Raw genomic sequence first — 14,169 nt, forward strand, 5'->3', positions numbered from 1 at the left:
TTAGAGATGGGGCCTTTCTTGGGAAGAGGTACTATGAGTTGGTTGAACTAGAAAATGAACCCTCTCTAAGTACATATGTGATTGAATACTCTATGCGAAACAAGGCTAGCACCGAGTGGATGTGGTTAGGAAGGTGGCCTAGTTGAGTATGAGATTAGGCACAATGAACTTCCTTGGACATCCCCTAAACCATGTGCCTACATGGGTTGCTTACTAGTTCTACCTTTGGCAAGTAGAACAACCTCTACGGAGTAGGATAGACTCCGGATTCCATGCCTAGCTAGTATGGTCTATGTCGGTTATGCCTATTCCCATCATGTGGGATGTGCACTCTAGTTATTGGATAGGTTCTACAACGTGTAGGTAGTAGTATGAGATGCTATCTACACATGGCACGAGTAGGCTTTGAAAATACTAAAGTGAGTTCCCTAAGTCTAACGACTATTATGTGAAAGTCCCCTTATGTGCTTGAATGTCTCTTAAATGGTTTCTTAAAGAATGTTGGTCTATTGATGTTATGTTATAAAGGAAGTGTCCTTATCTAAGGTAATCTTGAGGAACACTTAAGTGTGCTTGAAGAGGTTGTATGGGCGGTCACTTCTTGTCTCACTCAAGTGTGTCTTAAGGTTATATTAGGTAGAGGTCCTACGGTAATGAAATGGCGTGTGTTCTTTTAAAGTTAAGCATTAGTTGTATATAAATATATGTTGAGTATGTATATTGTTGGCTATGGTTTTATATGTGAACATTGACTTGTATTATGTCTCTTATACTTGTGAAGTGAAGGTTTTATCAAAATAATATGAAAGCATTTATTCCTTGTAAATGTCCGTTTTGGCATGTTTTTGCATGGTCATCATACTTAGTACTTAATTGTGCTAATTCCATATTTCTCTATTTTCTACAAGTGTAGGTTCCGGCAAGTGAGCGGGTTTTGTAGTAACTTGGGATTTGAAGTTCTTCCTAGATTTTGTGGTATGTCCTCATATGTCGAGGGCAAGACTTTTCTATTCTAGACTTAATAGACTTAATAGACTTCTTTTGATTGTAAAGGGCCGTGTCCCTAGTATGTTTTCACGTTTATGTCTAAGATGGCTAAGAGACTTAGTATTCCGTTTGTGTACTTTTGAATGATATTTTAAAAGTGACCTTTGAGTCTTATGGGATTTTATTTAAAGAGTTTTTAATTTCGCACTATTTTACATATCTAATGTGATGAATGCTAAGGGCTTGTATGAGACCTCCGAGAGGTCGAATACGCATGTTACGACTTGGGGGTGCTCTCGGGTCGTGACAGGGGCATTTGCCTTTTCATGCAATGAAAAACATCAGTTTTCTTAATTTTCACTCTATTTCTGAATGTTCTTGTGATGTTTGTCCCTTGGCAAGGCAATCTAGGTTATCTTTCCCCATAAGTCATATCAAATCCAAGAGGATTTTCGAACTCATCCACTTTGACATTTGGGGACCTTATAAAGACTCTACTCACAATGGTTTCAAATATTTTATTACTATTATTGATGATTTTAGTAGAGGAACTTGGACTTATTTGCTGAAAACAAAGGCTAATGTTTTTCTTGTTTTAAAGACTTTCTTAGCCATGGTGGAGAGACAATTCAGTGTCAAGGTTAAAGTTATCAGGTCAGACAATGCTCTTGAGTTAGGAAAGAGTATTGAGACTTCAGCTTATTTATCATCTGAAGGGATAGTGCATCAGACTTCTTGTGTCTCAACTCCACAACAAAATGGGGTTGTGGAGAGGAAACATAGGCATCTATTGGAGATCTCTAGGGCATTGTTCTTCCAGTCAAAGGTACCTATTTCATATTGGGGTGAATGTTTGCTTACATCTACTCATCTTATTAACAGATTTCCTTCTACTGTTTTGAAAGGTAAGTCCCCATATGAAGTTCTATTCAAAAGCAAACTTGTCTAAGAAAGGCTAAGGATTTTTGGTTGTTTGATCTATGTTTCTACGTTAGCTAAAAATAGAAACAAATTTCAGCCTAGAGCAACACCTTGCGTTTTTCTAGGGTATCCGGACCATCAAAAGGGTTTCAAGTGTCTGGATTTAGAAACTAAGACAATTTTCATTTCCAGAGATGTGAAATTTCATGAGGATGTTTTCCCTTTTGCTTCCAATATTTCACAACACCAATCTGTTTTTCCTCTTTCTTCTCCTTCTTTTCACTTTCTTAATCCTACTTGTGATGATATTCCTTTTGCCACTCTTGAACCTACTTCTGATTCACTTCCACCCCTGGATAGTCCTTCTCCAGTCACTCCGAGTCAACCACCTAGCCCTTTCTCACCTTCACTATCATCTCCTTCAAACAGTAATCATCTAATCTCTTCTATCATTTCTCAATCTCCCTCTAATCTCTCTTCTCCAATGTCTCCGAGGAGAACTATTAGACCTTCTAAGAAACTACAGTATCTTAGTGATTACATATGCAATAATGTCATTCTCACTAATGTAACTCAAGCTTGTTTTTCTATCCCTGTCCACCCTTCTACTTCTTCCTTTTCAACCCTTTCATTACAGAATCAACATATTCTTCAATCTCTTTCTCTCTTCTCTGAACCTACTAGCTACTCTCAGGCTGCTAATCATCTTGGTTGGAGGGAGGCTATGCATAAGGAAATTGAGGCTTTGGAAAGGAACAATACTTGGGACATTTTACGCCACCTGGTAAGAAGGCCTTACCCTCTAAATGGGTATATAAGATCAAACATTTATCTGATGGATTTGTTGAAAGGCTAAAGGCCAGATTAGTCATACAGGGTGACATTCAAATAGAAGGGATTGATTACAATGAAACATTTTCCCATGTTGTCAAGATGACAACTATTAGGTGTCTTCTTGATGTCGTCGTTAAGAAATCTTGGCCTATTTTTCAGCTTGATATAAATAATGTCTTATTTCATGGTGATTTGCAAAAAGAGGTTTATATGAAGTTTCCCACAGGGTTAACCCCAGATTAGTCATACAGGGTGACATTCAAATAGAAAGGATTGATTACAATGAAACATTTTCCCATGTTGTCAAGATGACAACTATTAAGTGTCTTCTTGATGTCGTCGTTAAGAAATCTTGGCCTATTTTTCAGCTTGATATAAATAATGTCTTCTTTCATGGTGATTTGCAAAAAGAGGTTTATATTAAGTTTCCCACAGGGTTAACCCCACCTAGTCCCTACCATGTTTGTCGACTCAGAAAATCTCTTTATGGTTTGAAGCAGGCCTCACGGCAGTGGTATGCTCGACTTGCAGGGGCACTCAGTTTTAAAGGTTTCTCCTCATATCTCAATGACTATTCTCTATTTTTTAAACATTCAGGGAATTCTATCACTTTATTGGCAGTATATGTGGACGACATAGTCCTAACAGGCAACAATTCGACTGAGATTTCAGTCATCAAGTCATTTCTACATTCAGAGTTTTGTATCAAAAACTTAGGCAACCTTTATTATTTTTTTGGCATTGAGATTATACAAGAAGCACAAGGCATAATAATGAGTCAACGCAAGTTTACCCTTGATTTGCTTTCTGAATATGATTGATCGCATGTTGGGAATGTCTCATCTCTTATGGATCATTCTATCAAATTAGTTGTTGTCTCTAGTTCTTTGCTCACTGTTCCCACTGTTTACCGGCGACTCGTAGGGAAACTAAATTATTTGACTTATACTTGCCCGGATCTCTCCTTTGCGGTCTTGATTCTCAGCCAGTTTATGCAAAGTCCTTGTCTTGATCATCTTACATCAGCTTATCGAGTTCTTCGATATCTCCAAGAATCTCCTGGTCAGGGTCTTCTCTTGAACTCAAATCCCTCAATGTCTCTCCTTGCTTTCTGTGATGCAGATTGGGCATCTTGTCCTGACTCACGTCGCTCAGTAAGTGGTTTCTTCATCAGTTTAGGCGTCTCTCCCGTCTTTTGGAAATCAAAGAAATAACTTTATGTCTCTCTCTCTTCCGTTGAGGCGGAATATCGCTCCATGAGACGAGTCACTGCTGAAATAACCTGGTTGATTCGTCTCCTTACGAATCTCTCTGTTTCGCCAATGTTACCGGTTCATGTTCACTCCGACAGCCAAGTGGCCCTTCATATTACTCGCAACCCAGTCTTTCATGAGCGCACTAAGCACATAGATTTGGATTATCACTTCGTCAGACAACAATTTCTTGCTGGTTTGATCTCTCTCACCTTCGTCCCTTCAGCTTCTCAACTTGCTGATTTCTTCACAAAACCCTTATCAGGGATTCCTCACCGTTTTGCACTCGACAAGTTGGGTGTTGTTACACTCCCCTCCAACTTGAGGGGGGATATTGGAGTACAAGCAAATCAACACAGAAATTTGGAAGAAAGAATGAAAAAGAAGAAAGAAATTCTTGAGAAAAGAGAGTTTCGGAGAAGTCGTAGATGTTGTCCCAAAATCAATTGTTTGATAACCATCTTGCACAAACACATGGAACACCGAGGACCATTGATAAAAAATGTACTGGGCACAATCTTCACCGTCCAGCTGTCCCTATTTCCAGCTGTAGCAATGCTCATGATCAGCACACAAAAGAATATACCTAGTACAAATTGTTATTCCTAGACTAGTATTAATAGGACAAGTGTAAATACTACTTTTCCTTTATTTTTATTCATTATCTACATAGAGATGTATAAATAGGAGTAATGTACAGATGAAAACAACAAGAAAACTTTCTTCTCAAGTTTCTATCTTCCATTTTCTAATAGTTATCCCCTTTTTACAATAATTTAGTAAATGACATTTTTCTTTCTTTTCTACTAGTACTATATTAGAAAGGTGAGTACATATATGGATTGTTACATTGTATCATGTATAATCTATGCAAATATTATTTAATACCATCACAAAATAAGTATCTTACGGATTTCGACTTCTCTCCATTATACTTTCTCTTTATTCCTCATGTACATGTTTAGATAAGTAACACTTATTTAATATAATTTTAAAGGTTAAAATTAGATTAATTTAACAAGCATCTTAACTATGATTAAAGTATTAAAATTGAAAACCACTCTTTAATTCTAGTATGAAATATTCCCACATATTTTGATACTCGTTAATTTCAAATTATAAATTTTACATTGATAAAACAGAAAATTCAAAATTCGTTGATATGTTAAATTCTTTTAAACTAAATTTAATAACATCAAATTAATATTACTACCACAATACTTTCCTCAGTTTTTCCCCCATATATTCTCCATCTTTGCTTAATTAAATTAAATGAAAGAGATGAGTTAATCAAAATACTTTCACAAATAATTTTAATATTCTAATTTGCTTTTCATACATCAATTAAAATTTGAACTATTATTTCACCACTAGTGTTACACTGTTACCCCCTCATATATATATGTTCCTTAATTCAATTTTCAGACTATATTTTTAAATCAATTTTCTAAATGATCACAAAAGATTTTCTTACTTATACGGATTTAAGGAGAGTAGAGGGGAGGGGGTAGGGAAGTTAACCGATTAAATTTAAAAATTGAAACCAATAAATATCAAAATATGTGGGGAGATTGATATTGCATGCTCTAATTAAAGAGTAGTTTTAATTATTAGTAATTAAGATGTTTGTTAAATTAATTTTATTTTAGATCTTTAAAAATTATATTAGACAAGAAAAATGACCTTTAGCGAAAGTAAATTCCATCGCTAAAATTCCAAATCTGATCATTAATAACGACCAGAAAAAAGTTGATCTTCACCGGTCGTTAAAAATCTCCGTCGTTAAAGATTAACTGCCGATTTGAGCGTGCAGTCGTTAAAAAGTCTTTAGCGACAACTTAAAGTCCGGTCGTAGTACATCCTTTCAACGACCACATTTTTCCTTTGTTGATTATTATTCCGGTCATTAAATATTTGGAAAAGGCTCAAAAATTCCCCTAACCTATTAGAAATAGTTCAGAAATGCCCTCCTTCCACTTATTGGTTTAAAAATGCCCTTAACATTTTTTTGGGCTCAAAAATGCCCTTTAATTAACAGAAATCTAATGTGGAATTTAACTGAACAAGTGGCCAAATTTCATTGGTCCATCTAATTTTTTTTATCAAATAAAATAAACCCCACCCAATCCAAACCCGTTTCACTGTCATTTTAAATTTTTTTTCTCTGTTTTTCATCCTCTTCTTTCTTTCTTTAAGAAAGAAAACTTCCAATCCAAAATCCAGTGTGTTTGTAAAATCTTGTTATTTAAAAAACTAGACATACAGATTAAACAAGATGAAAACAAGCAATTAAAATATTTTCATACGATAATATAAACCCATATGTATGAAGTTTGAACTAATCCTAAATTTATAAAAAATTCTATTTTTCATCCTTTTCAAAAGTGATTCAGTAGAGATGTTGAGCAAACAAAAGTTAAAATCTCCATGTGAAAGGAACAAGCAAATAATGGGAGGTATAAAATCAAAGATACGAAAATTGGGATAGATTTATCAAAAAATGGCTTTGAGTGAAGGTTTATTTGATTTATAAAAAGAAAATTATGTGGGCCACTTATTTTAAACTCCTTAAAAAATTTAAAAATAATAGTTAAATTCCTCATCAGATTTCTGTTAACTAAAGGATATTTTTGAGCCTAAAGAAAACGTTGAGGGTATTTTTAAGTAAAAATTAGGTAAATGACATAGTATAAGAAAGAAATTACTTCTTTTCCCTACTCTTTCATTAATTACCAAAAATTCCTTTTTTTAGTGTTTTTCGGATACATAATATAGCAGTGTAGATACTTAATATAGCAGCGCGGATACTTTAATTAATAACGGGCGGATACTTAAATTATTAAGTTGTTAGTAGCACAGATACTTAATTAACGGGCGGATGCATAATATAACAACGCTGATACTTTAATTAATAACGGGCGGATACTTAAATTATTAAGTTGTTAGCAGTACAAATACTTAATTAACGGGCGGATGCATAATATAGCAGCGCGGATACTTTAATTAATAACGGGCGGATACTTAAACTAATAAAGTATCCGGTTAAGTTGAATTGGGGGAAAATAAGGGATTTTTGTATTTTAGTAAAAGAGTAGGGAAATATTGAGAATAGGTAAAGAAGTGTTGTGTATTTAAGTAATTTTTCCTATTTTTAAACCAATAGGTGGAAGAAGGACATTTTTGAACCATTTCTAATAGGTTAAGGGCATTTTTGACCCTTTTCCCTTAAATATTTTAATTACAACAACAAAACTATTTATTCGAACTTCGTTTACCTTCACAAATTATCTATTGATCTTCCACCAAACCCAAAATTTGATGAATACATATTTATATACATATACAGACATCCAAAGACAAAAAAACATAAAGGAGTAATAAAATTTTATACCCAATTATAAAGAACTAAATATCATACATTAAAGAATATATTTACATAAATTAAATGACATTATTTTTGTCAAGTCTCGACGTAGTAAAAAGTGAAACATGTTAAAGTAAAAACATCCTTAAATTACTCTAAGCAACATAGAAAATAGATGTGTCTTGTTCTTCAACTTGTTCTTTACCGTTTTTGGGCGTTATGCTTGGTCGGCACTTTCTTCCGGAAAAAATTGTCCAAACTTCATATTCTGCATCTATAAGAGAACAAATGTCAGAATAATTTATTAATAAACAGAATTTAAATTCCTAACAAGAATATACATACACATCACTCTATTCTTTAACTATTACCCGTATAATAAACCAATAAGTATAACATTAAATTAGCTTTAAAATTAGATAAAAAGTTAAACCATGAACTGTTATTGTCTTTCTTATTAGAATATGAGTAGTGCTTATAATTTTATTAATATGGTGAATAACTTACCACTTATCTAAATATATGTACTTGAAGAAATAGAGATAAAATAATGTAACAAAGATAAGCCTAATCCAATACTCATTATAGTATCACTCTATTATCTTGTGGTGAGATTATTATATTTATTTATCTACCTCAATCAAATAATATCGTATCTTATATAAGATAATTATAATTTTATGATTCTCTCTTTCTCGAACCAAATGATCAGTACCCCTTAGTTGAGCAGAAGTAATTGGGATAATGGAGCTCATGTATTCAACTCTTCTATCTCTATGATCTCCGATCCTTATATATATATATATATATATATATATATATTTGTTAATTAGTTCAACAAACAGAATTATTCTAACAAAAAAAGTAGTGATACTTGTAAGACATTAAAAATGGCTAAATCAAACCAAAATAGCGTGCGTCAACAAAAGTAATAAAAGCATTAATGACAATTCCACATCCATATTCAGTCAGACCCGCCACAAAATGTCATTCCGGCGGAAGAAGTTACCGGTAATTCAGGTGGAGGCTAGAAGGAAGAAGCACGGACGGACGAGATGGATGGATTGAAGGGGCAGAAATTGCACGGACCCGCCGCAATACTTGAACTATTTTTTCTTTTATTTGTTGAGAATTTATTCAAGGATATATATATGGTCAAAGTGCCTCCTTGGTGATCTCTTTCTGTGAGAGAGTTTAAAAGGTCAAAATTAAAGTTTTTAACAAATTCGGTGAAATCACACAAAGTGAGGTCTACCATTGACCTAATTACCATTACCTCGTAGATGTAAAAATGTTATTTTCGAAAGATCCTAGGCTAAAAAGTTTAACTTTACATTAATTTTGGCTACAAAACTCGATGAAATGCTATGATTACAGCCGCGCGCTGATTTGAAATGATTCTGGCAATATTTCTCAAGATCTATGGCAATATATTTTCATTGACAATTACCGTAACGTGATCTTAAACCAAGTCTTGCGCCCAATATGATCAAATAAGAAATCATTGTTGACTCAAATGGGGTATTATCAGCGCACTTTCATCACAATTAATTGAGTTAAGTAAAATTGTTGATCTCGAATATTTATCGACCAGAACTTTATATTAATTTTAATTAGTATCTCAATATCTAATATATTACTTAGTATCTAATGATCAATAACTGCTCAAGGACACAAGCTGTTGACACAACAAGAATATAATTTACAATCAATTTTGAAAGATCTTTAGATCACAATCTAATTAGGACCAACATCATGGTAACATGAGCACAAATAGATCTTAATTATGATATAATGTCATTTAGGACAATTATAAGAATTAAATTATCGGGTTCATCTTCAAGAATGCATTGATAGCTCCTTCAATATAATAGAACTTAATTAAGAGTACGTCCACATAATTAATGTTTGTATTTTGTAGTTACGAACTGATAATTTCTACGGACATACTCGAAGCTCAAAGCTCAAAGCTCAAGTTCAAACTTTAAAAGGAGCTCGAAGCTCAAGTTCAAAAATCAATTCGCAAATAAATTTCTTTTGAGTGAGTGATATCTCAAAAAAACTGAAACATCAAAAAGAGTTCGTATCTAAAAACTGGGGCTATTTTAGTCCTTGATTGTTGAAGTTTGAAGTTACATTTGAATGGTATAAAAATGAACGGAAAGAATAAAATATAAAATCACTTACTATATTTACTTTAATTTTAACCGGATAATGGGATATATAATGATAAAATAATAATTGTCGTGTAACCTAAACCAAACAAGTTTTACCTACAATGTTCAACTTGAACTTTGTGACTCTTTTGTGAATATGTACTAAGGTCCAACTTCCAAGTATTTTTAGCATGGAAATTATTTCTTCAAATTGCAACTTATTACTTACTATCTCCCGACCTCATTCAACATTAAATTACAATATTATACCTCAATCAAATAATATCGTATATCTTATAAGCCTCAATCAAATAGTATCATATCTTAATTATATGAGATAATATAATTTTATGATTCACTCTTATCCTCAAACCAAGTCTGCTCCATTAGTTGAGCAGAAGTATTTGGCATTATGCAGACCATGTTCTACTCTTCTATCCCTTATATATTTGTTAATTAGTTCAACAAACAGAATTATTCGAACAAAAAAAGTAGTGATACTTGTAAGACATTAAAAATGGCTAAATCAAACCAAAATAGCGTTAACAAAAGTAAAAGCATTAATGCCAATTCCACATCCATATTCCGCCGCAAAATGTCATTTCAGCGGAAGAAGTTACCGGTAGTCCAGGTCGAAGCCGGAGGGAAGAAGCACCGGCGGAAGTCCTCTCCGGTGAAGATTTTCCGACAAGAGGGAATGAAGAAAATAAAAGAATGTTATTGGTCGGCGGTAAATGACATATTGGAAGGAAACAGAGCAACTGATCATACCTCTTTTGCTATGATCATCGTACCTACTTTCCCAAATCATCGTACTATTTGAAAGCTATAACCTAAAATTATTTTTATTCGTTTTATTTCTGATTTAACAATTTAGACTCTGCAAATTCATATGTGGGATTACAATGTTGCTTATTTAATTTGTTATTTTTTTATTTTTGTTTAAATTAATTAAGATGTTTTTCTTTTATTTGCTTAAAAATCAATTAATTAATTTTATTTGTCTTAATTTATTTACTTATTTTTTGTAGTGACAGTTGATGAATTATTTGCAATCTTGCATGCACATTACGTACTTGAACTATTTTAGTCTTTTATTTATTGGGAAAATTAATGTGTTCCGCCCAAGCACTGTGAGATAGTTTTGAAAAGTTAAAACTAAAGTTTAACGCAATGTAAAGAATTTTTGGCTACAAAAAACTCGAAATGATTCGGGCAATTATTCAACATTTATGGCTATATATATACAATTCTAATGATTATCATAACTTGTTAAGATAAATCTTATCCACTATAAAATAAGAAATTTTAATAATTTATTAGGATTATCATCTCGACTATATATAACATAAATGATATTTTTCCAGACAATCGCCATAAATTGACGTTGAACCAAGTCTTGCAATATGATTAAATGAGAAATTATGTTTGAAGTGTACTTTCACATAATGTTTGTACGTTACAAACGGTTAATTATTTCTCCGAACAAAGTTGGAGAACATGAAAATCATACGGATTTACCATGAAAGGAACTCCAAGCTTGAGCAAAATTCAATTATTTCATTTTATTGAACCATGAGTATATGAATGTTTCTTATAGATGGAGAAAAATTCAAATTTGAAAACTAATACTTTTCCCGTTCTCTTTAATTTGTTCATTATTTTAAAAATACATTTTTCATTTTGGAAAAATCTTTTTGGTCAGAAAATTTGGCCAAAATGATATTTTTTCTATGCTATTTTAATTTTTTAAACACTTTTACCCTTTTAACTTAAATACATTTTAACTAAAAAATGGAAAAAAGATCAGTTTGTTTTAAAATAAAAAAATATTATAGTTTTTTTAATTTTCTGGCCAAAAATTTTGGCCATTTAGCACTCCCCTTTCATTTTTACTTGTCATTTTTAACAACATTTTCAGCGTGAAATCACACAAGTAAGGTCCAAAGACGTCGTCATTTTTAACAACATTTTCAGCGTGAAATCACACAAGTAAGGTCCAAAGACGGAAGAGTGTACGCAAATCTTACGCTTTCGTAGAGATAGAGAGATTATTTTCAAATACTTATTTGATCCCTTAGTTACTTGAACCCACAACCTTACTATCGTGAATTGTGATCAACTTGAAATTTGCGACTCTTTTCGATCTGGAAATGTACTGAGGTCCAACTTCCAAGTATTTTTAGCATGAAAATTATTTCTTTAATGAAACTCACTCCCTCTATTCCATTTTGCTAGATATGTTTTGTTTTGCACGTTCTTAATTTGATTAAATTATTTTAGATGAAATTTTAAGAACATGTTTTTCGAAGTTAGCACTTTAAAATTAATAATTAAATGCTTCAATTGCTAGACCAAGCACTTTCATCCCATTAATTAATTAGATTCTCTTGGTATTGGTCATTTTCAAGTTGGGGAGTGTTTTGTTATGGATGGTAACATTATTCATAAAATATTTTTGAAGTTTTTGTGTCAGGTCAGTAAAAAAGTGTTGTAATTTAACATTAAAAAAAAATGACATCTCTTTATAAAATTAGAAAAAATCAAGTTTCATAACCGTCCTGTTACTCTCATTTTCCGTCTCCAACGCATCCTTCCTCCACCCCATCCACACCAACCTCGCACTTTACTGCATTCCCTCACTCACATAAACAAATATTTTGGTATAATATTTTTTTGTATATTTACACAAAAAAAAAGAAAAAAAAAAAGAATAATGACAGAATAATTTCTTCTCTAAAAAGAAAAAAAGAAAAAGAAAATATTCAAGGAAATATCTTTTTTGGAAAACATTCTATTTATACCAAATACTCCCTTAAATTTGATATATTTTCTTTAAAGACGTTTATGTTCAACTTGCAACAATTTAATAAAACGACGTGCTAATATTTTAATTTGATTCGACATCTATTCTACCCACTTTAGATACTATTATCTATTTTACCACGTCGTCTAATATAGTTCTTATATTTATTCAAAACAGTTTATCCACTATTAATATTAAAGTTTATTCGAGCTAGCATAAAACATATCTTTTGAAGTTAATAATTTTTCAGAGGTGGGATATAATCTGCATCTTCCTTTTCAAGCACTTAAAGTAATGTAAAAATCATCGAAGATAATAATTTTGGGCTTCTTTTAAAAAAGTATAATATTAAAATATTTTTTGTGATATCAAAGCAGTTTGTAGATAAAGAAAATTGTTGCAATGAAGTTAAATCTCTTTAAAGGGAATGAGATATCCACTGTTTATCCTGAAAATATTTATTTTCTTCATTTAGTTTTTCAGTTGTAATTTTATTTTCAATTTTTCATCAACAAATAAAAATTATAGGTTAGTGAATGGGCTAGACTTTAGAACCTATGGAGCTTAACGGCCTAAAATGAGGCCAACAAGAGGGCTACCATTTCCATCCATTAATTATCCTTAATTAGTAATAACTAATGTGCGTAAAATAGAGGAATTTTTGTAGCTCGAATTATATTGTTGATTATATAAATTTTTACCTTATTGATGAGAGTTCAATTTTTCACCTTGTAATCTCCTTTTCAATATTCCCTATCCCCAATTTCGAAAAGAAAAATAAAATTATGTGTTTAAAATAAAAATTAAGTTGATTGATGATATAAAATGATGGGGTTTACATGATAATAATGTAGGGTTATGCAAAAATTAAGTTATTTAATTTGTACATTACATATTTTTGTGTATAATTTAATGTTAATATTGTTCCGTATCTCCAACAAAATATTATATTATCTAATTCTGAGATTAATTATTTATATTTATCTATATACCCCAATCAAATAATATATATTGCATCTTATAGTATGAGATTTTATGATTCGATCTGTCTATCCTCCAACCAAACACCCCTTAGTTGAGCAGAAGTAATTTGCATTATACAGCACTTACTTGGTCAACTCTTCTATCTCCTTATATATTAGTTCTCAATTCTCTCAGAATTATTCGATCAAAAACAAAACAAATAATGGCTTATTCTGACCAAAATAGCCTCAACAAAAGTATAAGCCATGCCAATTCCACATCCATATTCAGTCAGGCCCTCCGTAAATTATCATTCCGACGAAAGAAGTTACCGGTAATTCAGCTCGGAGCTGGAGGGAAGAAGCACCGGCGAAGATTCCTTCTGTTGAGGATTTTCCGACGAGTCCGAATATTAAAGGGGCTGAAATTGCACTACTCAAATATGGCGAAAAAAATAAAAGAATTTTATTGGTCAGCGGTAAATGACATATTGGAAGGGAACGAAGCAGTTGATACATTTCATCGAAGCCTTGTATTGCAGAGCTCTTTTGCTATTCCAATGTTGGGCCTTACCCCGACTACTTTTTCAAATCGTAGTGTTATTTGATAAAAGTAAAGTATCTTTCAAAAATAATCTATCTACTTCCGTAAGGTAGGGATAAGATCCACATACATTCTATTTTCTAAATCGCACCTTTGGGGACTATATTGGCAATATATGTTGTTGAAATTAAGATCTTTTACTTTGCTTACCAAATTATAAATACATTAATTTGTTTATTATTTCTTTTAGTGCCAATTGATGAATTATTTGCAATGTTCATGAGATCATATCCAAACATATACTTGAACTATTTTTGCTTTTATTTATTGGGTTTGTTATGA

General features: G+C 32.1%; 1 protein-coding gene across 1 annotated transcript; it reads left to right on the forward strand.

Moving 5' to 3' along the window:
- The first annotated feature begins 13,507 nt into the window (after positions 1-13,507).
- LOC125820839 (uncharacterized) lies at positions 13,508-13,891 on the forward strand. Its single transcript, XM_049500277.1, has one exon. It carries the CDS (start codon positions 13,508-13,510, stop codon positions 13,889-13,891), a length of 384 nt encoding a protein of 127 aa, XP_049356234.1.
- The last annotated feature ends 278 nt before the right edge of the window (positions 13,892-14,169 follow it).

Source organism: Solanum verrucosum, unplaced genomic scaffold, assembly GCF_900185275.1.
Source record: "Solanum verrucosum unplaced genomic scaffold, falcon-dt-bn FXZP01000117.1, whole genome shotgun sequence".
Classification (NCBI taxonomy): domain Eukaryota; kingdom Viridiplantae; phylum Streptophyta; class Magnoliopsida; order Solanales; family Solanaceae; genus Solanum; species Solanum verrucosum.